The sequence below is a fragment of the Rana temporaria genome, chromosome 6 (assembly GCF_905171775.1).
Source record: "Rana temporaria chromosome 6, aRanTem1.1, whole genome shotgun sequence".
NCBI classification, from domain to species: Eukaryota; Metazoa; Chordata; class Amphibia; order Anura; family Ranidae; genus Rana; species Rana temporaria.
The window spans coordinates 204,506,648-204,532,845 of NC_053494.1; the positions used below are offsets into that span (position 1 = coordinate 204,506,648).

The following is a 26,198-nucleotide window of genomic DNA, read 5'->3' on the forward strand; positions in this document are numbered from 1 at the left end:
AGTTTTATAGCACTAATCGCTGTGTAAATGTGAATGGTCCCAAAAATGTGTCAAAAGTGTCCGATATGTCCGCCGCAATGTCACGGTCACAATAAAAATCTCAGATCGCCGCCATTACTAGTAAAAAAATTAAGAAAAAGAAAAAATGCCATAATTCTATTCAATATTTTGTAGACGCTAGAACTTTTGCGCAAACCGATCAAATACGCATTTTTTATTTTTTTTAGAAAAATATGTTGAAGATAACGTATCGGTCTAAACTGAGGGGAAAAAAAACGTTTTAAAAAAAAAAATTATGATATTTATTAAATCAAACCAGATACGCCGTCGTAAGTCCGATTGGGTGCCGTCGTATCTATGCGACTGATTCATAGAATCAGTTACGCATAGATTTTCCTAAGATCCGATCGGCGTAAGTCTCTTACACCGTCGTATCTTAGGCTGCATATTTACGCTGGCCGCTAGGTGGCGCTTCCGTCGATTTCAGCGTAGAATATGCAAATTGGGTAGATACGCCGATTCACAAACGTACGTCCGCCCGGCGCATTTTTTTACGTCGTTTACGTTCGGCTTTTTCCGGGGGAAAGTTACCCCTGGGTCTGTGAGGTGCAGCCAATGTTAAGTATGGCCGTTGTTCCCGCGACGAAATTTGCATTTTTTACCTCGTTTGCGTAAGTCGTTCGCGAATAGGGCTGGACGTAATTTACGTTCACGTCGAAAGCATGACGATTTGCCGACGTCATTTGGAGCATGCGCACTGGGATATGTCCACGGACGGCGCATGCGCCGTTTGTTAAAAACGTGGGGTCACTATTATTTTACATAGTACACGCCCCCAGACAGCCTATTTTGAAAAAAATGAGATGTATATCTAATCTCTGTGTGTGTAAAAAAAATATATCTAATATTTTTTTTTTTTTGTTTTTTTCCCTAAAACTTTTTATATTGCATAGTGGACAAAAAGTGACCAAATATCCTGGCACATAGCCCTGTACATCACGCCCAGGGTGTCCAGGACATTTAAGCACTTTTTGTCCCTCTATGCAATATAAAGTTTTGATAAAAAAAAAAGTTACACCTAATCACTTAGAATTCCAGGAGGTGGCCAGGATATATGAATGAATGAATGAATGAATGAAAAACTTATAAAGCGCGACGCATGCGAACTGAATCGCTTCTGGGCGCTAGTTGTTCGTGTCTCATGACATCAAAAGAGCAGAGTTTTGATCCGTCTTATAAAGATAGTTTTCCTTTTAAAAATTTTCATAAAAATGTGAACTTGCCCTTTATAGCTCACCTTGGCCTGAGTGAGAGGGCAGGGCTTGTACCAGTGACAATACTACCAGACATTTTCATGTTCCGCCATGAAATTCCAATACCGAAATCTAGATGCATTTCTCTGGTCGGATCAGAAGACTCTATGTAAGATAAATGATGGGGTGAAAATGACTCTACAAATAGTCTGCATTCCCTCAATGGCTATTAAAGCATTTGCATTTACCCGACGTGCATGCTTAATATTCGAAAAACCCGTTGTCCGCCTGCTAGAGTTAAGTCTGCCTTGTGTGTTTTTTTTTTTTTTTGGCCATCGTCTGTTTTTCATCCTCCTGGATTCCTTCCACTCGCTATACAAATTTCGTCTCTGGAATCTCTTCTGCAATTCTAATATTGAATCACAACGTGGAATGCGCATCTGTTCTGCCTTTTACGAGGAAGGATGGACGGGAAGTGTTGTGGCGCGTGCCGCCGCCGCTCGCAGGCCCTGCGACGTGGAAAGACTTATGAGGCAGTTATGGCAGCATTTACAATGGTGGTTTATTTTTTTAATAGGTGTGGAAAGGGAAAGTCTTTTGGGCTCCTGAAATGAAAATAGAGGGCGCTGGAAGCAGGTGACGCGCAAAGATGCGCTTCGAATGTACATAGTGGAGGGTTTCCGGAACATAAATGTATTGGGATGGCTGGGTTTACACTCACATGCACTTTAATGGTATCCCAGTCTTAGAAAATAGGGTACAATATTGAGTTGGCCCATCCTTTGCAGCTATAACAGCTTCAACTCTTCTGGGAAGGCCGTCCACAAGGTTTAGGAGTGTCTATGGGAATGTTTCTTCCAGAAGCGCATTTGTGAGGTCAGGCACTGATGTGGACGAGAGCCTGGCTCGCTGCTGAAATGGAACACGCAGCATTGTCACCCTTTAACAGGAAGTGCCCAAAAACCTTAATGCTAGGTGGGAATAAGGGACACCTACTAACAAACGTATGTAGGCATAGGGCACGCCCCCTGTCACACCCTTTTAAAGGAGAATTAACCCCAAAAAAGGTTCATTCAATTCACAAGGATTTTTTTTTTACCACTACTATTCCTTTATATTGACTTTTAAAATGTACAAATGCAGCAATTTAGAATTTGGATGTAAATTTTAGCACTGGGAAACACCTTTTGAAAGATAAAACATTTAATTTTATATACAACTATATATTTAAGGCCAAAATGAGGGGGACAGAGGGACATTGCTCCAAATCAGGGACAGTCCCTCGTAATCAGGAACAGTTGGCAGCTATGCTGATCTATAGAAATAGACCGAGCCGAGTGTACTGCGCACTCGGCTCTGCCCGCAGCCACGCGAGACGAGACAAGTCGAGCGCCGCAGCCTAGAGCCGAGCGTACTGCGCACTCGGCTCCGCCCACAGCCACACGAGAGGAGCTGAACACACAGGAAATCCAGCTCCTTTCCTCTTGGCCGAGGCGCCTAATTAAAAAACGAACACCGCTGCAACCCCCTGGGCAAGTTGCGGATGGACTGGACGGACCCCGCGAGGAAGCCGCAGACAGACACCTCCAAAGCCGCAGACGGACACCCACAAGGCTCGACAGACCCCGTGCAAGGCCGCAGACGGAACGCCGGACAAGGCCGCCGATGGACAAAAATTTAATTTTTTTTTTGTTTTTTCCTTAAACTACCTTCCTAAGTTTGGAGTGCGCGTTATACGCCGGTGCGCAGTATTCCCCGATCAATACAGTAGTTGAATATAAAATGCACATTTTATCTTTCAAAAGGTGTTTCCCAGTGCTAAACATTTCATCCAATTTCTAAATTGTTGCATTTGTAAACCTAAATAGCCAGTATAAAGGAATAGTAGTGGTATAAAAAAAAAAAAGCACTTGTGGATTTATCTTATCCTTTTGTAGCCCCCTGTTCCTAAAAATGGGGCTATAGTGCAAGTTTCATTTTTGGCTGAGCCATACCTCCCAACCCTTTGATATGGGAATGAGGGACACCTATCAGCAAAAGTATGCAGGCATAGGACACACCCCTTGCCACGCCCCCTTAAAGGAGAATTATAAAAAAAACAAGATTGGTTAAACCCACAAGTGCTTTTTTTTTTTTTACCGCTACTATTCCTTTTTATATTGGCTTTTGGAATTTACAAATGCATCAATTTAGAAATCAGATGAAGGGTTTAGCACTGGGAACACTTTTTGAAAGATAAAAAGTGCATTTTATATACATCTATATAGATCAGACCAAAATGAGGGACAAATGAGGATGAATGAGGGGCATTGCTCCAAATCGGGGACAGTCCCTCTAAATCAGGGACAGTTGGGAGATATGGCTGAGCTGTAAACGGCTCAGATTTGGTTGTATATTTGGTTCTGTTCTGAACTTGACTGAGTTGTGCATTTCTCGCTGTTGCAAGTAGGTGTCACTGCTACCACAGGACAGTGTGAGAATTACAACTAGGTTGAGCTGGAATGAATATTCTTTTTCCAGAAACAGCACAGTAGGAGGTTCCTGGCTGCTATGCATTCTGGGAAGGGGTATTTATTAGAGCCATGTGCTTTTTGTCAGTCTTCACCTCGTGGCCCTCCTGGCCTGAGTCTGTGTTGCTGCAAGTTCTGCAAGTAGGTCCAGAAGCCTGTCTGGGGTCTACTAGTCCTGAGGTGGTTGCCTGTTTGGAAGAAGCCAAGCTGAGGGTATCCAGGGGAGGACCCTTGCTGGGGAGAGAGAGCCAGGATGAAGGCTGGTCTTTCAGGAGGGCCTGGTGACTCGTTTGGAGGACGCATCTATATCTAAACTACTCTGGTCCCCAAGAAATTCCCTTAATTTGCAGGGATTTCTTCTCACTTCCTATTTGGCTATGGGACAGGAAGTGAAGGAAAATCTTCACAATTCGACCCAGATGGTAAAATAAATGTGACAGGGGTTTTCAGTTTTTGTCTACTTAAAATATACTGTAGGAAACTGGCGCAATCCCTAAAGGGATTGGATGCTCTTTCACTCGGCTCACAACCCTGTTATTATCTATCTGTAATGAAGGCATGTGGAGCCGCCATTAGGATCATTTTAAAGGCTGTAAAGCAACTGCGTTTTTAGTAAAGAAAGGCTGTCGTTGTGTAGACTTTCTTCTCCTAACTTCAAAATGGGAACAACTTCCGGAAATGAAACAGGTGCTGGGTGAGGTTGGTATTGGGAGGGGGTGGGGTCTATTGCCAGAAGAGGGTATGGAATGGGCTACTGGTGGTACTGGTTAGGCCAGGCCAGGGGCGCCTCTGTATTGGCGCTCAAGGGGGGATTCCATGCCCATACCACCTCATTGAGTCTAATGCCTCGTACACACGGTCGGACTTTTGACCGCGTCGGACTTCGGACAAAAAAAGTTCGATGGAGGCTACACACGGCCAGACTTTCCGAGGGGGGAAAAAAGCCTGTCTGACTTTTTTTCTCAAAGTCCGACCGTGTGTACGAGGCATAAGGGGACCAACCGATGCCAGCAGGAATGGGTGCAGAAATGTCTGTATATGAGAATATGCTCCCCAGCATGTGGCTCGGCTGAAGAACATTATTTTGCGGGTCCTCGGGCCTGCCCTGAACGTCTTGGGAGTAGGTGGACATGGCCTTCTGGCTTAGTTCGCCTGCTCTCATGGGGTCTGCCTTCGGGGGAGCCCCACCTAGTACTGGGAGGGTTCTGTTTCGGCAGTCCCTCAGAGGAAGTTGGGTCCGTGTCGGCTTCGGTTGCTCGGACCACAGTACCTCAGTCCCCGTCTGGAGCCTAACGCCCCAGGGGATCAGGGTTTGGGTCCCTCTTCACAGGAGGACCACTTGACGTTGCACCCGTCTGCATGTTTTTTGTGAACACTCTTTATGTGTGTGCACATTTTTTCTGCACCAGGTGGAGTTTTTGGGTGTGTTCACACGCCATAGGCTTTTCAAAAAAAAAAAAAAAATTTATTTTCTAGGTTTCTATTCTCCTTTTTTAAAAGGCCATTATGCAAAAAAAAAAAAGTCAAGTTAAACGCTCAGTTTGATGGCCAAGTTCAATTTTATTGTTTTAAAATCTGAGATGAACGGGTGAACATCACTGCATCAGCATTACACAATGGTAAACAATTTAAGGTTAAATTAAATTCCGCTCTCAAGAGTTTCTCATAAACTCCCAATTTTTCTATTTCTACTTTTATATAAGATTGTTTTTTGTGACTGTGTTTGGTTTTTGAAAGCATCTCACTAAATATTCCATTTGACTACGTTGCAGTGTTTTTAATATGCCGCGGATACAGATCTGAGTTCCCGGCGTGACTTGGAGCTGTGCTGGTGCCATGTACGGCTCCCCTGCCCTCCTGCCGATGTGCATTAACCCCCTTCCAGCATGCCAAGAATAGTACGGCCCCCTATAGGCACGCCGATTCCTGCAGTCCTAGTTAATGATCTCTCTACATTCGGGTCTCCCAACACGGCTCTTGATTGAGGTCTGCCTGCGAAAAGCTCCACGCTAAAAGTAGTCTGGTCTATTTCATCGAACGTACTCAGACAGCTCCCGCTGTCAGGCCTCTGGATTCCCCAGCAAAGGATTCTGGGAATATGTTCAATAAAACGTGGGGATGTAAAAATACTGGTTCTGTTAGATTTTATAATAAGGGGACTTTTTTTCCATTCCATTTTTTTCACAATCGTTGAAGCAATATTGTTTCACCCAGTTTAGCCCAACAAAAAGATTTTCTGTGATAGCTAATGTGGAACTTCTTTTTTTCTTACTTTTTTATTTATTTATTTTTAAATCTGGAAATTCTTCATCGCCACTACATATTCTCAGTTTTCTTTGATGTTCAGTGTCATTCAACTAGGGGTGCAACGGATCAAAAAACTCACGGATCGGATTGATCCTCGGATCAGGAGTCACGGATCAGATCATTTTCGGATCAGCAAAAAAAAAAAATGATTTATGAAAAACGTCGGATTCAAGTCTGGGCTCTAGCTGGGCCAATGGCTCTATATGGTAATGTCCACCATTGCCCCCCACTCGTCAGCACCATCACTGTTCCAGTCCAACATTGCCCCCACACTAGTAAACACTGTAATAATAGCCAGTTTAACATTGCCCCCACCAGTAATCACTCTAATATAATAGCCAGTCCAACATCCAACTCACTGTACTTGCACTGTAATGTCCACGATTGTCCCCAACTCGTCATCACCATCACTGTTCCAGACCACTCCAACATTGCCACCACACTAGTAAAGAACACTGAGTCCCCGTCCTTCATAACGGCGCTCACTTTTCCCCCTCAAGCTCCACAAGTTCATCCTGATTCCCAGAGCGCGCCAAGACAGCCAGCCAATCCGAGCAGCCCTCCAATCAGAGAGGGCGCTCATCACGCAGGCCAATCGGGTGCAAAGACGGGACATCCCATCCAACCAATCACAGCCGCTCTGTGATTGGTTGGGGTGGAGCAAGATGGCCGTAGATCGCGTAGTGTGCCGATCCGAACGGGGTGACCCGTTCGGATCATGGATCGGTGACGATCGTGAAATATTTTATTTTATTTTTTTACAGCCTGGGGGGGGTGGGGGAAGTGGCGCCCGAGCGCCCCCTATGGACTGGATTTTAATGACATTAAAAATAACGTTGTTTTTTACATCCCGAAAAACGGTCGCGAGAGTTGACTTATATCATGGTGAGACCTTGAATGGTGAAGATTTGTAGCAAATTCATTGTTTTCGGTTAAAGACCACACACCTGCTGAAGACTTCTTTAGGCACATTTTTATACTCTGCTGTTGGTCCTCTGCCATGGGCTATGTTGGTTGTGGGTATTTTTGCAATGTGTGGGGAAGATATTGGTGTGCTAACAGTGTGACTGTAGCGTATCCTTTTTAATATCATTTTATTTGTGGAACAGGATGGGGGAGTCGCAGAGGAAAGCCCTTCAGGCTTGCATCGACCGCTTACTGAAGCTCCTCGACTTTAACATGGCTGCGGAGGACGGTAAATATCTTCTGTCATATTATTTTGTCATATCATACAAGTTACAGAGACTCCCAAGAACATCCTGCTCTCTAGAACCCTGCATTGCCTCCTCCCATGCTCACCCACAGGACTTCTGCAGAGCCTATCCCAATCTGTCCAGTTATCTCCTACTCCCCTGTCTAGGGCAGGGGTCTCCTTTCTAAGAAAAGAGCCAGTTTACTGTCCTTCAGACGGGCTGGATTGTTGCCAGTGGGAAAAGAAAATGCCTCAGACTTGGTGATCAACAGGTAAAATAATTACATGCCGCCTGTGGGCAGTAGGAAAATTGGTATTGGTAAGAAGCATAGTCTTCATCATAGGTGCCAGTGGGAGGAATGGTGCCCTGTTGTTGGGTGTCAGTGGGAAGAATAGTGCCCTAAGTACCATATAAAGGCAAGCAAAAGGGCCTCATGTGGCCCACGGGTCGCAGTTTTGGAGACCACTGATCTAGGTGATCCCTTGAAACGTATATCTTCAGGAATGCCCACCACAACTCTACCTAATAAACTGTACTTCTACTCTCTCCATCAATGTATACCACACAGTTGATACTTTTTTTTTATATCACTTGCCGTTCCCTTTTTAGATTGTAAACACTTTAATGAGCTGAACCCTCTTTTGTATTTTAACTGTATGCTTTATTTTGTAAAGCACAGTGCACACTGTATAATAGATCCAGAATATATTGGCCAAATGGTGCTCAAGTAGACTTCTAATGGCTTGGTTGTGAATGGTGGGAAGACCCTCTCCTTTAGGTCAACCTTGGGGCCCAAAGGAAGTATTTTTTTATTTTATTTATGTTTTCCATTTAAAAGGGCAATTGCCTTTTAAAACGGTCACATTTTCTTGATTTCCCATACTGTCTGAAAGTTTACCTTCTCTGAGCCATAGGGTTGTGCTGAAGCCAACATGGATGGTGGCCCTACCTTCATTCATAGATGGATAAAGAAAGTAGACCTTTAAGAAGGGAAGCAAATAAATACACAAATGAAATGTGGATATGGGAGTCTTTTTAAATGCCAAGTGATTAGCAATTCTGTTTATATAGTCTGACCTCCCTGTCAATTAAATAATAAAAAATAAACTGTAATGTACAGCTGGTGGTTGGGCAATATAACTGGAGTCATGGTTTGCCCATGAGGTTATCCTTGTGTTCTTAAGTTCTTGTAAGCTTGCATGCCTTCCTCCAATCTGAGGGCTGCTGTTTAGGTGGTATAGGAAAGTAATAACCAGGTATATTGTGGTACCTATGCTACAAGTGGTTGAAAATCAGATTCTTAAATTTAATTAATCTAGGCACTCTGGGCCGGATTCAGAAAGGACTTACGACGGTGTATCTCCAGATACGCCGTCGTAAGTCCAAATGTGCGCCGTCGTATCTATACGCGTATTCTTAAAACTAGATACGCCTGAAATTTGCCAAGATACGACCGACGTAAGTCTCCTACGCCGTCGTATCTTGGGTGCATATTTACGCTGGCCGCAAGGGGCGCTTCTGTCGATTTACGCGTCGAATATGCAAATGACCTAGATACGCCGATTCACGAACGTACTTCAGCGCCCGTCGGATTTAGCTACGTCATTTATGTTAGGCTTACGTCCGGCATAAAGTTACCCCTGCTATATGAGGCGCAAGTAATTCAAAGGTATGGACGTCGGAAACGTTGAAACAGCGTCGTATTTTACGTTGTTTGCGTAAGTCGTACGTGAATAGGTCTGGGCGTAAGTTACGTTCACGTCGAAAGCATTGAGCCAACGTATCTTGGGGAGTATTTGCGACGTGATTCTGAGCATGCGCCGTTCGATCGGCTATGCATTTACATGGGGTCACGCTTCATTACAATACAACACGCCCACTGACTTGCTACTTTGAATTACAAGGGCTTAAGCCGGCCCATTTAAGTTACGCCGGCGTACATATGGGAGCAAGTGCTTTGTGAATATAGAACTTGCCTCTCTACGTTACGTCTGCATAGCGCATATGAGATGCACTACGCCCGCTCAAAGATACGCCAATGTATCTGAATCCGGCCCTATATGGCCAACAGTGTGTGGAGACCCCTCCAAATTGAGTTCACGTGTCTACATTGAATGGTAGCGTTACTACTATGGCATGCAAAGTAGATATGTACAATTCGTTTAGTTCCGAATAAATTTTGACAATTTTGTGAATTTTTCAATTTCAGGAAAATTGAAAATTCTAAATTTCAAAAATGTGGAATTTTGGAACATTTACATTTTGGAAATGTGAAAAACGGAAATTTGAAAATCGAAAATTTCTGAATACAAAAAAACAAATGTAACAAACTAATGACTTTTTCCACAGTGCACATGTCTAATGCAAAAATACTTTAGATAACTGTGCTCTTTCAAACTTGTGGTAACAGTTTGGGGTAGGCTCTTTTTCGTTCTGGCATGACTGTGCCCCGGTGTACAAAGCTGGCTCCATAAAGACAGGTAGATTCAGTAAGAGTTAGGCCGACTTATCAGTAGATAAGCCGACCTAACTCAGAATCTACGCCGACTTATGTTTAAGCGTATGCTCAAACAGAGATACGCTTAAACGCTTGCACCGTCCTATCTTAGATTGCAATATTTTGGATGGTCACTAGGTGGCGCTTCCATTGCGGTCGGCGTAGAATATGTAAATGAGGAGATACGCCGATTCACGAACGTACGCCCGGCGGACGCAGTACTTTTACGCCGTTTACGTAAGAGATAGGCCGCGTAAAGTTAGAGCTAGGCTCTATTGGAATAGTAATGTCAAGTATTCAAATTTTTTACGTCGTTTGTGTAAGTCGTCCGTGAATCGGGATTTACGTTGTTTACCTCCACGTCAAAATCAATAGGCCCGTGCGGCGTACTTGGCCGCAATGCACACTGGGAAATGTAGGCGCCCGGCGCATGCGCAGTAAGAAAAAACTTAAAAAACATGAGGTCAAGCGCCATTAACATAAAACACGCCCCCCTCAAACACATTTGAATTAGGCGCCCTTACGCCCGCCGATTTAGGCTACACCGACGTAACTTAGCAGGCAAGTACATTGTGAATCATGTACTTGCCTCGCTAACTTACGGCGGCGTAGCTTAAATTCCTTAAGCTACGCCGCCGCAAAGTTACGCCAACGTACCTGAATCTACCTAATAGACCAGTTTGGTGTGGAGGATCCTTAGCCTAGAACACTGATCTAAAGCCTACTGAACACCTTTGGGATGAATTGGAACAAGCAAAGTCTTCTCGACCAACATTTAGTACCTGACCTCACAAATTTTTTTTTTTTTTTTTTCCCTGAATGGCCACAAATTTCCACAGACACATTCCAAATTTATGTTGCAAGCCTTCCTAGGAAAGTGGAGGCTGGTATAGCTGCAAAGGGGACCCAATGCATAATGATGGTCATGGTTTCGGAAAAGGATGTCCAGCAAGCCCATCTTGGTAAAGTGTTGGCTAACTTTTGGCCATAAAGTGTAAGAGGATCAGTAAAGAATGATCACTTTTCCACTCAAAGACAGTCTATATATGTAACTGATTTAAAAAAAAAACATAAAATAGTTGTTCCTTGAGTTGGGTTTTAAGAAGGTACAACATATAAACGGCAGATCTGGCCAACCTCATGTATTTACCATCTATGGATGCTGAGTTTTTTTCCCCCAAGTAATTATAAATTATAATGTTCTATTGCTTATTTTAAGACTTTGTCAAGGTTGTTCAGAGCTTTGAAGCATCTAGAAGGAAATGGCAGCAGACAGACATGGAGCTGAGGGAGAAGCGGGAATTGCTGCTTCGGTGTGAGATTGAGCGATCGGCGCTGCAGGTGAAGCTGAAACACGCCCGAAACCAGGTGGATGTGGAGATGAAGAGGCGCCAGAGAGTAGAGACTGAGCTACAGACTATGGTAACGTTTTGCATATGGTGTTGTCTTTCCTGTCCAGATAAGCAATTTTAGTCTGAAGGCATCCCATTCAACAAGCCATTTACACAGCCTTTTAAAGTGGATCCTTTTCAATGACTTTCTAGAATTTAAATCCTCCCCCCCCCCCATCCTATTACACAATTGGATATTTAATTTTAGTTTTTCCATTAGAAAACACCTTTTTTTGCAAGGCCCAGCCCTGTAAATTAGACACTTGGGCTCTATACACACTAGCGTGGTGTGTGTGGTGTGTTTTTTTGTTAAAGCTCCTAGAGGCTAAATAGTGTTATCCTCCTAGAATTTTTTTGAGCTTCAGTGTTTAGGAGCTGAAAAAAATGTTTTTGTAGTTGTGTGTTTTTTATTTTATTTTTCAGATTCAGCTTCTTATCTTTTAATTCTTGTATATGTTCCAGTTTAAGCTGATGCTAGGACTGCTGCCCCAGGTTTCCTGTTTCAGGGCGTCGCCGTTCTCTTGCAGCATTCCTTTTTGTAGCTAACCTTGCATGCAAGAGACTACATTGTTGCCTCCCCTAACTGTGTGTTTATCAATGGAAACTCCACCCCCCCCCCAATGCTTCATGCTCTAAAATGAAAAGGGAGGCCTCTAACCAGTAAACGGGGAACTGTGTGTGGGTGGGTGCAGCATGGTGTGCCCGGCAGAAAACACTGAGTCCTGTTACAATACATTCCTGTTTTTGCAACCTAAGTCCCGCAATCCACAACAGGCCTGGCGCAAAGGCAACCCGACCGGGAACACTCACAAGATGTAATGCGATGGGTCAGAAGATGCTCCCTGTGATCGGGAGCAGTGATCAGTGTCATGTCACAGTAAGCCACGCCCCCTAACCGTTAGAATCACTCCCTAGGACACACTTAACCCCTTCCTGCCCCCTTGTGGTTAACCCCTTCACTGCCAGTCACATTTATACAGTAATCAGTGCATTTTTATAGCACTGGTCACTGTAAAAATGTGAAAGGTCCCAAAATGGTTTCAAGTGGCCGCCATAATGTCGCAGTCACGATAAAAATCACAGATCGCCACCATAACAAGTAAAAAAAATATTAATAAAAATGCCATAAAACTACCCCCTATTTTGTAGACGCTATAACTTTTGCGCAAACCAATCAATATACGCTTATTGCGATTTTTTTTTTTTTTTTTTTTTTTTTTTTAAATATGTAGAAGAATATGTATTGGCCTTAACTGAGAAATTAGCTTTTTTTTTTTTTTTTGGGGGGGATTTTTATTATAGCAAAAATTGAAAAAAAAAAAGCAATATTTTGTACAATTGTCGCACATTTGTAACACCGCTCACAAAGTTTTGAATTATACTTGAGGACAGAGAAGGGCAGTGACCGCCAACATTTCTCATGAGTTGTGATAGTCGCTGTACAGTGCAATTCCACAATTATTCTGGCCGTAGCATTAATTGGGAATTTTTCTCTTTAATGTGACGGGTCAGGGCTTTAAAGAAGCCCATTATATATTTTTAATGAGTAATCATTTTAAATTTATTTTTTTAAAAGGTTACCTAGGAGTAACGGTCGGTGTGATGTTTTAGCTCCTCTTGCTTGCCGAGCCATTTTTTTTTTTTTTTTTTTTTAAGTTTTATAATAACTGAAAGCAAAAACTGTCGCAGGGTAGGGGGACACAGAGTGCCAGGACAAGGTCACCTAGAGCCCAGGGAGAATGTGACAATTGTGCGCCCCCCCAAAATAAGAAAAAAGCACTAATCTGCATAAAGGTTTCAGGCCTCTATCAGGCTTGCGTGGACCCACCCTCCCATAAGAACCAACACTACACACCAGTAGTAGGCTTTAAGCCTCCATCAGGCTAGCATGGACCCACATAAATGCCCCCCCCCCCCCTTCTGGCACAAACCTTTCCCCTCGCTCTCCATATGTCCCAAGCACCAATCTGCCCCCCCAGCCCAAAAAAAATCTCTTCTGAGCATGATCCAAAAAAAAAAAAAAAATATTAAGATCTTGGCACAAATCCCCCCCCCCCCTCCCCTCATAGCACATATCCTCTACATCCATTACGCCTCCCCCCGCGCCAAATTACCACTAGCACACCTCCCTAAACTTCTCCTCCAAAAACAATTCTTGCTTGCCCTCTGCCAACCCCCCCCCTTTTCAAATTCCCTCCCACCAATCTCCTGGTGGTGCCCCCACCACCTCACATGATACCACAGTGCTGCCCACCCCTTGTCCAAGCCCCGAGGAGAGCATATTGTATTTTTCTATGAAATACTAATCATTCTACTCCTACCCCCAAGGTCCCATTGTGGGACTAGAGGGGGTAGAATGGGGCTTTAAATGTGCCTTAGAGGGAACACGTATGAACAAAATATAAAAATAACTTCATTACAACACTGAAGAACAATTGAAATGCACATTACAAGCACAAGGTGTTCTGTAGCATCAGTGCTGATAATTTTATGATTGGAATTTCAGGACAATAAAAATGGGACTTTAAAGTAAAAGGAAAGCCCAAAATGTGTTTTTAGTTCTGCATAGTGGGGAAAGATTAGAACCCCTGTCAGGTTTTTTTATTGCTGTTCAGGCCCCCGGTAACCACTTAACCGGGTTAAGACCCGGACCAAAATAGGGGATAGTTTTATGGCATTTTTATTTATTTTTTTATTTTTTTTACTAGTACTGGTGATTTTTTTGATTTTTTTCTTCTTCTCGTGACTGCGACATTATGGCGGAAAAATCTGACAATTTTGACACATTTTTGGGACTATTGTCCTTTTCACAGCGACAAGGGCTATAAAAATGCACGGATAACTGTGAAAATGTCAGTGATGGGTTTAACCACTAGGGGGCGCTGTAGGGGTTAAGTGTGACCTCATGTGTGTTTCTAACTGTAGGGGGACGTGGCTGTACGTGTGATGTCACTGATTGTCGTTCCCTATGATAGGGAACAGACGATCACTGACACTGCCACAGAGAACAACGGGGAAGGTGTGTTTACACTCACCTCTCCCCTTCAGCTCCTGTGACCCGATCGCAGGACACTGGCGGCGATCGGGCCCACAGGCTTTGTCACGGAGCTTCGGACCAGGTCGCGAGTGTGCCGGCGGCGGCGCGCTCCCGACCCACGACTGGGCATTTTAAAGGGGACATACATGTACGCCCTTGTCCCCAGCCGTGCCATTCTGTCAACGTATATCGTCGTGCGGCAGTCCTTCATTTACGTCGACAGAATGGCACAGCTGGGCAAATGGACGAACAGGTACGTCCCCTTTAATTTGCCACGTGTGGTCCCGCGGACTCGATGGCTGCCGGTGTCCCGCAATCGTGTCACGGAGCTGAAGAATGGGGATGTCAGTGTAAACACAACATCCCCGTTCTTCCTAGTGACATGTCACTGATCACTGATCGAATGCTCCCTCTCATCGGGAAGAGCGATCAGTGACGTGTCACTCGTAGCCACGCCCCCTAACAGTTAAATCACTCCCTAGGACACACTTATCCCCTTCAGTGCCCCCTACAGGTTAACCCCTTCACTGCCAGCGTCACTTTTACAGTAATCGGTGCATTTATATAGCACTGATCGCTATTAAAATGGTGTCAAAAGTGTCCGATGTGTCCGCCATAATGTCGCAGTCACGATAAAAACCGCTGATCGCCGCCAATACTAGTAAAAAAAAAATGCCATAAAACTAACCCCTATTTTGTAGACGCTATAACTTTTGCGCAAACCAATAAATTAGCCTCTTTCTCTTTCTCTCTTTCTCTCTCTTTCTTTCTTTCTCTCTTTCTCTTTCTTTCTCTTTCTTTCTTTCTTTCTCTTTCTTTCTCTTTCTTTCTCTTTCTTTCTTTCTTTCTCTCTCTCTCTTTCTCTCTCTCTCTTTCTCTCTCTCTCTTTCTCTCTCTCTCTTTCTTTCTTTCTCTCTCTCTCTTTCTCTCTCTCTCTTTCTCTCTCTCTCTTTCTCTCTCTCTCTTTCTCTTTCTTTCTTTCTCTCTCTCTCTTTCTCTCTCTCTCTTTCTCTCTCTCTCTTTCTCTCTCTCTCTTTCTCTCTCTCTCTTTCTCTCTCTCTCTTTCTCTCTCTCTCTTTCTCTCTCTCTCTTTCTCTCTCTCTCTTTCTCTCTCTCTCTTTCTCTCTCTCTCTTTCTCTCTCTCTCTTTCTCTCTCTCTCTTTCTCTCTCTCTCTTTCTCTCTCTCTCTTTCTCTCTCTCTCTTTCTCTCTCTCTCTTTCTCTCTCTCTCTTTCTCTCTCTCTCTTTCTCTCTCTCTCTTTCTCTCTCTCTCTTTCTCTCTCTCTCTTTCTCTCTCTCTCTTTCTCTCTCTCTCTTTCTCTCTCTCTCTTTCTCTCTCTCTCTTTCTCTCTCTCTCTCTCTCTCTTTCTCTCTCTTTCTTTCTTTTTCTCTTTTTTTCTCTTTTTCTCATTTCGTATTCATACCTCCCAACTGTCCCTGATTTTAAGGGAAGGGACTGTCCCTCATTCCTCCCCATTTGTCCCTCATTTTGGTCTGATCCATATAGATGTATATAAAATGCCCTATTTATCTTTCAAAAAGTGTTCCCCAGTGCTAAATCTTTCATCCAATTACGAAATTGCTGCATTTGTACACTTCAAAAGCCAATATAAAGGAACATTAGTGGTAAAAATAAAGTAATTGTGGGTTTAACTAATAATTTGTTTGTAGAATTTTCCTTAAGGGGGTGTGGCATGTCCTGTGCCTACATACATTTGCTAATCGGTGTCCCTCACTCCCATCTTAAATTCCTGATGTGACTGCTGTACGATGTACTTGTATGAAAGAGTATCCTGTTCTCTTTGTATGTCTTTCTTTTGTGTGAAATCCCTAGTGTTCCTGCCAGTCCTTCTGCTTTCCTATTAAAACTGACCACACTAGACATGTGCTGGGAACTCCTCCAATGATTACACTTGTCCTGACATGCCCTCCCTCTCTTGCACCGCCTTTCACTGAGAAGATCTGTATACTGCTGTCCCCCCCCCCCCCCCAGCTCTTATGCAGCTGAGAACAGAGGTTATGTGATCACTTATACAAAAAAGGTGTGTGGGGGTGTGTTGGGGACATTTTAATTTTTTTGACAGCGATAATAAATGTTTACAGAATTTCTTTAGCAGGTTCCTCTTTTAATTATCGTAACTATAAAAATGTATTTAATAGGAGCGTCAGATGCAACTGATTGGAGAGCTCATACAAAGCGATGGCCAGACAGCCGCCCCCCTCAGTGACTCTGTATTGGCGTTTTTAGGCGGACCGAAGACCACCACCCATGGAGCTGGCAGCAGGTATGGAAGTTTATTCACATCTGTATGACTTTCCAATTGGCAGTAAACTGTTTTTTGGTACAATGTCCAAATCATCCAAGGGCTGGATTCAGATACATAGGCGTATCTGTCCGCCCGGCGTAACGTATCTGAGATACGTTACGGCGCTCTAACTTTGGGCGCGAGTTCTTTATTCAGGAAAAAACTTGCGCCCTTATTTACGGCGGCGTAACGTATCTGTTGCGGCGTAAGGCCGCGTAATTCAAATGGGGATGTTGGGGGCGTGTATTATTTAAATCTAACTTGACCCCACGTTTTTGACGTATTATTTGAACGGCGCATGCGCCATCCGTAAAATATCCCAGTGTGCATTGCTCTAAATGACGTTGCAAGGACTTTATTGCTTTCGTCGTGAACGTAAATTACGTCCAGCCGTATTCGCGAACAACTTACGCAAACAATGTAAAATTTCAGAACTCGGTGCGGGAACGACGGCCATACTTAAAATTAGCTACCCCTCATATAGCAGGGGTAACTATACGCCGGAAAAAGCCGATTGCAAACCACGTAAAAAAAAGCGCCGAGCGGTCGTTCGTTTCTGAATCGGCGTAAATCCTCATTTGCATATTCCTCGCGTAAAAATACGTAAGGGCCACCTAGCGGCCGACCTGGAATTGCAGCCTAAGATCTGACGGTGTAAGACAATTACACATGTCGGATCTTAGGGATATCTATGCGTAACTGATTCTATGAATCAGTCGCATAGATACAACCGGCGGAACTCCGAGATACGACGGCGTATCAGGAGACCACCCCTTGCCTTAAAACCAGCATCAATTCTTTTAGGTACACTTGTACACAGTTTATGAAGGAACTCGGCAGGTAGGTTGTTCCAAACATCTTGGAGAACTAACTACAGATCTAAGAGATATACTACACTACTAGGGTGACCACATTTCCAAACTGCCATTCAGGGACACACCCCCTCTCTCACCTACCCCCCAAAAAAGATGAGAGGGGCGGAGGGAAATGTAGTCTCGGGGTTGATGGGGAATTTGGTGGCGGGTTATTTGTCAGGTGGAATGTGCCATAGCTTGCCACCCTTAGCCTGCCACCAGATTCTGTGCTGCTGTCACTCCCTCTGCATGAGTCACGTGCGTAGAAGGAAAGGAGTGGCGTCACTATCTGGAGTGTGAAGATCACACCAGTCCCTGCTGCTTGTCGCTTGGTGCCGGAGAAGGAGGATGTACCGAGGTGGGTGGGGACAGCAGTGCTGCACTAGGCACAGGCCTCACTCCCGGTCGCACTGTCTGACAGTAAATTGTCACCGGTTGCAAGATGCCAGGCAGCGCTGGCCCTAGCAACCAGTTCCGGAAATGTACCGTATTTATCGGGGTATAGCGCGCTCCCGCGTATAGCGCGCACCCCTAAAGTTGCCCCCATTCCTGTGGAAAAAAAGTTTTTTTGTACTTAGTTTTGGTGTCTTGCGCGGCGTCCATCGGCGAATCCGGCGTCCGTCTGTGGCTTCAGGTGTCCTCTTCGTCGGGTCCGGCGTCCTCCCCGCTCGTTTCCCGCGCCGAGTTTTGAATACTGCGCCAGCATATACCGAGCGCAGTACACTCGGGCAGGCTCGGCAACTGTCGCGCTCACGTCCTCTACGTCCAGGACGTGACCGCAGAAGAAGCCGAGACTGGCCGACTATACCCAAGTGTACTGCTCGGTATAAGGCGGCGCAGTATTCAAAACTCGGCGCGGGAAAGCGGGTATAGGCGTATATCGCGCACCCACGATTTTGCCCTGATTTTCAGGGCAAAAAAGTGTGCGATATACGCCGATAAATACGGTAGTTGTTGGTAGGGGTGGCTGTGTCCTCTATTTCATTCCGGGACATTGCTTTGTCCCAGAATGAAGGTGCCTGGGGCCCAGGACAGACATGTCAATTGCGGGACAGTCCCGGGCAATCCGGGACACGTGGACACCCTATACACTACTAGGGTGCTGGCATCTACCAAACCTGTTGGTTAGTTGTTAATTTTGGGTGGACTGGGTTCTTTAAACTGGCACTGGATGAGGACAAGGCTAAAGATGGATGACTCCTCGTGTTGTTTTTTTTGCAGGTTGTCCATGGTGGATGAGACAGGCGGCTCCTTCCTGTCGGATATCAGTTATGACCAGACGGAGGACGACCTGGTGAGACCGCATCCATTTCTTTTTCAAATTTGTGTAGATTTGCTCTACAAACAATCTCAAGATTTTCTTTGCCCTACAAGGTCACCCCTCGCCCTGCCCCCCCCACCCCCCGTGTGTTTAGGGTGTCTGTTCTGAGACCCTTGTAAATCTCTGTTTTTGTTTCTCACTTCCCAACACCGTAACCTTGCTCTCCTCACTCTTCTGACAACTGGTTTATATTTATTAATAAAATAAAACCACAAAATCTCATTCCATCCAATTTAAATGCTAATTTCTGTCCCTTTCGGTGTAACCGGGAGTCTTTCGCTGCGCGTTCAGCCGAGAAAGGTCCCTGTGGGGAGCCTTCCCCCCCCCCCCCTCCACCCTGTTTAGCTCTCCCTCCCGCTCGCACACTGCGCTCCTGAGAATGCATCCTGTTTGTAATTTTTGCTTTTCTTAATGCTTTTGAACCGTCCAGAGCTGCCTGCAGTGTCTCCCAAAGGCAGCATTAATATTTATCTCGCACTAGGGCTCTGCAGACTCGTGTGGTAACGGTTTGTAGGGCCGTGTCACACATCCGGACATCTATAGATCTATCCGGAGTGAAGTCTCCATCGACCTGGCTAAGTATCTCGCATAATCAGTTTAGTACTGTTGCAAGGTAACTTTGGCTTACTTGATGAGTAAAAAGTCTTCCCTTTTTTTTTTTAAAGAGGAAGTTTACTTTTTCACAAAGAATGAACAGTTGACCCCCTTTCAAATATCTTGGCCGCCCCCTCCAGATCCTACTGCATGTAGCGGTAGGGTGACCACGTGTCCCGGATTGCCCGGGACAGTCCCGCATTCTGCAGGTCTGTCCCGGGCACCTTCACTCTGGGACAATACAGTGTCCCGGAATGAAACTGACACAGGTACCAGCATGAACCCCTCAGAGCTTAACTAAGCTAAACTAGTGAAGAACTACAGGTCCCAGCATAGATCTGTGAAATCTATGGGGTCACACCCTTAGATCTCATGGGTTCATGCTGGGAGTTTCAAAATTTGGGGGGGGTCACATCTTTAGATATCATCGGTTCATGCCGGGATTGGTAGTCCTTTACTTGGGGGGTGTGACCTCCCCAAAGTTAAGGACTACAGGTTCCAGCATGAACCCCCCCCCCCCAGAGCTGAAGATGTGAGACCCCCTTCCCCCCAAATAGTGAGGAACTACAGGTCCCAGCATAAACCTGTGAAATCTATGGGGTCACACCCTTAGATCTCAGGGGTTTCATGCTGGGTGTTGTAGTCCTTCAAATTGGGGGGGGGGTCATATCTTTAGATATTAGGAGTTTATGCTGAGACTTGTAGTCCTTCACTTTTGGGGGGAATGTGACCCCCAAAAGTGAAGGACTACAGGTCCCACCATGAACCCCTCAGAGCTGAAGATGCAACCCCCCCCCCCCCCCCAACTAGTGAAGAACTACAGGTCCCAGGATGAACCAGTGAAAACTATGGGGGGGTCACAATTTTTTTTATAAAAAGTTATCTATTTTTAGGAAGGGGGGGGGGGGGTGTCCCTGAATGGCAGTTTGGAAATGTGGTCACTCTATGTAGCGGCCATGATGCTTTTTGCTGCTGGTGTAGTGTACCAAAACAAATGGCCTAAAGCTTGCATCTTACAAAAATGTCACCAATGGCAGCTTCCAGAGTTATGGCCAGAAAGTCAAGGGCCCAGATTCTGAAAGGACTTACGACGGCGCAGCGCCATGTACGCCGTCGTAAGTCCTAATCCGAGCCGTCGTATCTATGCGCCTGATTCTTAGAATCAGTTAACGCATAGATATCCATTAGATCCGACAGGCGCAAGTCTCTTACGCCGTCGGATCGTAACTGCATTTTTCCGCTGGCCGCTAGGGGCGTGTAATCTGATTTACGCGTCGAAATATGTAAATCAGCTAGATACGCAAATTCACGAACGTAAGCCCGGCCGACGCAGTAAAGTTATGACGTTTACGTTGGGCTTTTCCCGGCATATAGTTGCCCCTGCTATATGAGGCATAAGTGCGGCGTACCAATGTTAAGTATGGCCGTCGTTCCCGCGTCGAAATTTGAAAAAGTTACGTAGTTTGCGTAAGTCGTCCGTGAATGGGGCTGGACGTCATTTACGTTCATTTCCAAATTTGAATTAGGCGGGCTTACGCCGGCTGATTTACGCTGCGCCGCCGCAACTTACGGAGCAAGTGCTTTGAGAATACAGCACTTGCCCGTCTAAGTTGCAGAGGCGTAACGTAAATCGGATACGTTACGCCACCGCAAAGATACGCCATTCTACGAGAACCTGGCCCAGTGTACTTAAGAGGGTTCCTCAGTATGTTTGAAAAAAAAATATTGTAGCTGCTGACTAATATAAAGACCCCTAACGGTGGAATTTTTTATTTTCTGAGGATGCAGCAAATGGTATGCCACGACACCTAAACTCCATCCCAAGCCCGCCCCCCCCGTCAGTTGGTGGGATGATTGGTTGCACTTGCTTCATCGTGGCTTACCATGCTCGGCAGCTGCCTCCTGTTCTCCATGGTGTCTTCCGTTTCCTCCCTCCTTTTTGGCAGCCAATCGGGAGCGGAGTCTTCTCTTTTCAGCCAACTCAGAAAATGGGTCTCTCACCCGCTTCTGATTGGCTGGATTGAGGATCAGTGCTGCAACAGCGAATATTCATTCCCTGTTGTAACACTTAGGTGGGCTCATGGCGCAATGCTCTGCGCCACGGGCCATCCTATTTTGAAGCCTATTGGTGCTTCAAAAAAACACTCCCACCACTGTAATTCAGGCGTCCTGAAAGGAGCCGGACGTCTGAATAGGGGGTGGCCGCTGCAGCCATGGATAGTTTCATGCTATGCATGAATCTAACCATTATTCATATGGGGGGGGGTGTGGATAGAGGGGGCGGAACCGGGGCACCCCTAATGAACCAGCCGCCACTGACCCCTACCAGTCCAGGAATCCAGGCGCTGCCCTCAGCTAAGTTGGTTCATTGCCAGTGTTCGGGTCCCCGGCGCCACCATGTTTACTGTGGGAAGCCGGTTGTGACTGCCTGCGGCTCCCATTGCACATGTACAAGTCGCACTATTTATGAATGGACCCACAGCCTCCTGGGATCTGTGACGTGCCCCAGGTGATTGCAGGGGGGAGAGAGCTAACTTCTGCTCAGCTTGGCTCGGTGATCTGAACGGAAGTGGAAGCAGGTACCTGAAAAAACTAGGTATCCCTTTCCTTATCCACTTGTCCTCCGCAAGATTTACCCACCACCGTCGCGTTTCTTGACCAGGCCATTTTTTTATGATTTGGCACTGCTGTTAAAGTGGAAGTAAACCCTCCTATCGTTTTCAGCCAAGCTGCCATCTTGGCCTGTTTAATCTTCAACTGCCATAAAGCTGCACATGTGATCAGTTATGCATTTCGTGCGTTTTGTCCTTGAGCGCATATTGCCTAAACACAAGTACCATTGGATGCACCATCCAATCGCAGTAGCTGTCAGCCTCTCGTAGAGTTTGACAAGCTGTTGGCAGTGGGGTTGGCACAACTGTGCCCTCCACCCACTGCTAAATGCTGGAGTCCCCTGCACCATGGCTAAACTCCCTAGTGTACATGAAGTCCTAAAGGAATTTAGTAGCTCACTGAATTTCTGGCAAGGTTACTAGATATAGTTGCATAGTAGGTGAGGTTGAAAAGACACAAGTCCCAACCTATGTGTGTGTGATTATATGTCAGTATTCCATTGTATATCCCTGTGTGTTTTTTGGTCATTCAGGCGCTTATATAATATTTTTTTTAAACTATCTATGCCCCCTGCTGAGACCACCGCCTGTGGAAGGGAATTCCACATCCTGGCCGCTCTACAGTAAAGAACCCTCTACGTGCTTTATGGTTAAACTTATTTTCTTCTAATTTTAATGAATGGCCATGTGTCTTGTTAAACTCCCTTTCGCGAAAAAGTTTTATCCCTATCACGGGGTCACCAGTACGATACTTGTAAATTGAAATCGTATCCCCTCTCAAGCGTCTCTTCTCCAGAGAGAGCAAGTTCAGCGCTCGCAACCTTTCTTCATAACGAATATCCTCCAGACCCTTTTATTAGCTTTGTTGCCCTTCTTTGTACTCGCTCCATTTCCAGTACATCCCTCCTGAGAACTGGTGCCCAGAACTGAACAGCATACTCTAGGTGCGACCGGACCAGAGTCTTGTAGAGCGGGAGAATTTTTGCTTTATCCCTAGAGTTAATCCCTTTTTATGCATGCCAATATTCTATTTGCTTTGCTAGCAGCAACTTGCTATTGCTAAGCCTATCATCTACTAGGACGCCCAGGTCCTTTTGCATCCTAGATTCCCCCAGAGGTTCTCCCCCCCAGTGTATAGATTGCATTCATAATTTTGCCACCCATATGCATTATTTTACATATTTCTACATTAAAGTGGATGTAAACCCAAAAAATATTTTTTTTTTATGTCACAATGTAGAGTATAAGATTTCCTATCATCTGTGCCCAGTCTTGCCACACAGAGTTAATCCAGCGCTGAGCAATCCTCTTTTAATGTTCAGTGAAAATTAACAGAATTCCAGATAAAAACTTGCCAAATTATAGTCCGTTTCTCTGTTCTTGCTTTGTGTTACAGGTTATTTACATATCTAGCTTGGACATGTTTATCATATGTTATGTTATGTTTATCATAATATGAGGTGATCCAGAGTTCATTGTATATTACCAGGATGTGTTATGTGGGGGAGGGGTGGATTTCTCACTTTTTATACTGTGAATATATATATATATATAATTTTTTTTATTTTATTATAATATTTTTTTTCTTCTTTAGGATATGGATGAGTTAGCTGGGAGACCTGTAAAATTAAAGCCTCGGGAGAGAAGGGTAAGCCGAAGATGCAATGGGTCGGGTATATTCTTAATCCCAAAGGTGGACAAATGTGGTTTAGAAAATAACTTTAATGTAAGGTAAGATCAGGTGGTTTAATGAACCTGTAAAGTGTGCTTTTATCCCCAACCAGAGCTTTTTTTTTTTTTTTTTTTTTACGTCTTTATGACATAACTGTAACAAAACATACTGCCTTTGGTGGACCTGCTCTAGAAATAAACTTCTTATTTGCTTCCTTTTTTGTCTATTAAATATACAATTAAACGTATTTTGTTATATCTATTCGATGATTGAAATAAATACTTGTTTATGCCTGAAATTCAGAGTGTGTCTTATGCACACGTCCTGTGTTATCTCAAGTGGTCTAATTGGTCCTCCTAGTTCATGGACTACAAAATAATTCCTGCTCCTGTTTTAGTGATAGGGAGAGAGAGAGAGAGCCAGGCACCCAGCAACAATTTTTCACTCCAGCTTAATGGACAGTCTAGGGCAGGGGTCTACAAACTTTCTAGAGAAAGAGTCAGTTTATTGTCCTTCAGACTTTAGGAGGACCGGACTAGGGCCAGTGGGAGTAAACCATGCCAGATCTTTAGGGGGAGAAATAGTTGGTGTCGTTGGGAGGAAGAGTGCCCCGTTGTTGGGATGAACAGTGCCCCATTAGTGGGAGGAACAGTGCCCCATTACTGGAATCGTTGGGAGGAATTCTGCCTTAAGGGGCAAATGAAGGCAAGCACAGGGCAGCATGTTGCCCCAGGGCCGCAATTTGGAGACCACTGGTCTAGGGGGGTTGTCTTTTGGGATTTATTGCTGAATAACTTGGATGGGATGGAGGGAGATATGGGATACTCCAGCAACACTATGCAGTAATAGGACGATGATCCTCACTATATCTATGCTTCTAAGAACCGTAAGGCGCTAAGGGAATGGTCAGTACCCAAGACTTTGTAGGAATTGTCCCAGGCAAAGCAACCGCTAGCTCTTGTGCACAAGCAAGAGAAACCTTGCACAGTCGCAAGGATCGTATACTCATGTCGGTACTCTCAATGTCCCTGAATAACTGGATGGCTCCTTCCAATATAAGCCAGACATTCGTCCCTTGGGCTCTCAAAACCGAATTCCCAGTTAAATCGGTTGGTTAATTCCAAAGATTCTCAAAAGTAGGCCCCCAACTTGAACTCTGCCCTAGCTGGGACCTCGGTGAGCACATGTATAATTTCAGCTGAGCTGGCCAGAAGCTGGCCTTCAGGCTGGGAATTTCTCCTGCTAGTCGAGGACAGGGCTGCCCCAGACTATTTATGTACTTCCTGGTCACCTACTGGGCATCATCTCTCAGGGATTGGCTGGGACAACATAAATATTCAGGCTGCTAATTTGCCTTTTCCAGCCCACTGCCTTCTAGAATCCTCCTTGAAGACGATCAAACCCGCCAGTGAAATCCAGAACAGCCCAAAGAAATCACAAACTTCTCCACAGACTACAGAGGTGCAAGAATACATTTCCTAGCAACCTACCTAGAATGGTGCTACATGGAGAATGGGAGTATTTTGAGTAGTAGATAACTGGGTATAGTAGATAACTGGGTAGGGTTATGTGTTGACGGCTCACAACAGGACATAGGAGCTGAGTGCAGATCAGCAGGTTCTATACTTGAAGAGTAAAGCATGCTTGTTTTACTCACTGGCGCATTGGGGGTCAATTGTGTAAAAAGGCCTGTCTTCTCTGATCCCCCGTTTTTTATGTCCCCAATTTGCTGATGGCACAAAGCCTTAGGAGGCACTCTGCACATGCTCAGGTTGGTGTTTATTGCTAGAGAGGTGTGTGTTGTGTTTTTTTTGGGGGGGGGGGCGTTGCATGTGATCAACACAGGGCCAATTAGCACTGTCCAGACAGAGAGTCAGAGGTCATGCAGCCTCATGGGACAGTCAGGGGAGAATGGAAACTCCTCCTCCATGCTTTAACCATTGCTCGGCCAGACACTGATAGAAGACACGACTGCTATATACTGCTGATGAGAAAAGGTATTTAGCTGTTTATTTTTACTAATTGATATTTTATGTTCGCTTGCAGTCTTCTGATCTGTCCACTCCTTGTATACTCCCAACCTTAATATGGGATATACTGTTACTTCTCAATGGATACCTCTCTGCATTATCACCCGTTAAATACGCTGTGTAAATACATCAATTACACACTGTAAATATTAGCTTCTGTCCTCCAGGTCTCCTCCCTCTGTCACGTCGGGGGAACGAGAGGTCAGCAGTTATTAATGCCAGACGCTGCCCGCTCTGACTTCATTTGTCAGCAAATTGCCCGGAATCAATAAAATCTTCATTATTTGGACACCGGGCTTCTGCAGGTTTGGCATAAATTTTTCATAAATCATCAAACAGGTGCTCAGTGTGGCTGGCCGGCCTCTGTGTGCCAGCGCGCTCTAGCGGCGTCCGCAAAAAGGCACCGGACGGGGAAGCTGCTTCACAGTAGGCAAATGTGTTACTGGGAAATCATAAATATCAAAGTGTGCCTATTAATAAGGTATCCAAAATCCATAAAAGTGGAAGAAACGATTTAATTGAAACGATCCATCATGTTGTCTTAAAGCAGAGAGGACAGAGCTTTCTTGTTGTGCATCAAACCCATGGAAGAGAGAGTCATTGGTTTGCAGTCTGCTAGGTA

General features: G+C 45.0%; 1 protein-coding gene across 1 annotated transcript in view; it reads left to right on the forward strand.

Annotated features, from left to right (window-relative positions):
* The window catches only part of LOC120944183 (rac GTPase-activating protein 1-like), a 113,448-nt gene that overhangs the window by 16,442 nt on the left and 70,808 nt on the right, over window positions 1-26,198 (forward strand). The window contains exons 2-6 of the mRNA XM_040358124.1: window positions 7,180-7,265; window positions 10,980-11,182; window positions 16,348-16,472; window positions 18,569-18,641; window positions 23,469-23,522. Coding sequence (XP_040214058.1) covers window positions 7,180-7,265; window positions 10,980-11,182; window positions 16,348-16,472; window positions 18,569-18,641; window positions 23,469-23,522 — 541 coding nt within the window. The remainder of the gene's footprint in view (window positions 1-7,179; window positions 7,266-10,979; window positions 11,183-16,347; window positions 16,473-18,568; window positions 18,642-23,468; window positions 23,523-26,198) is intronic.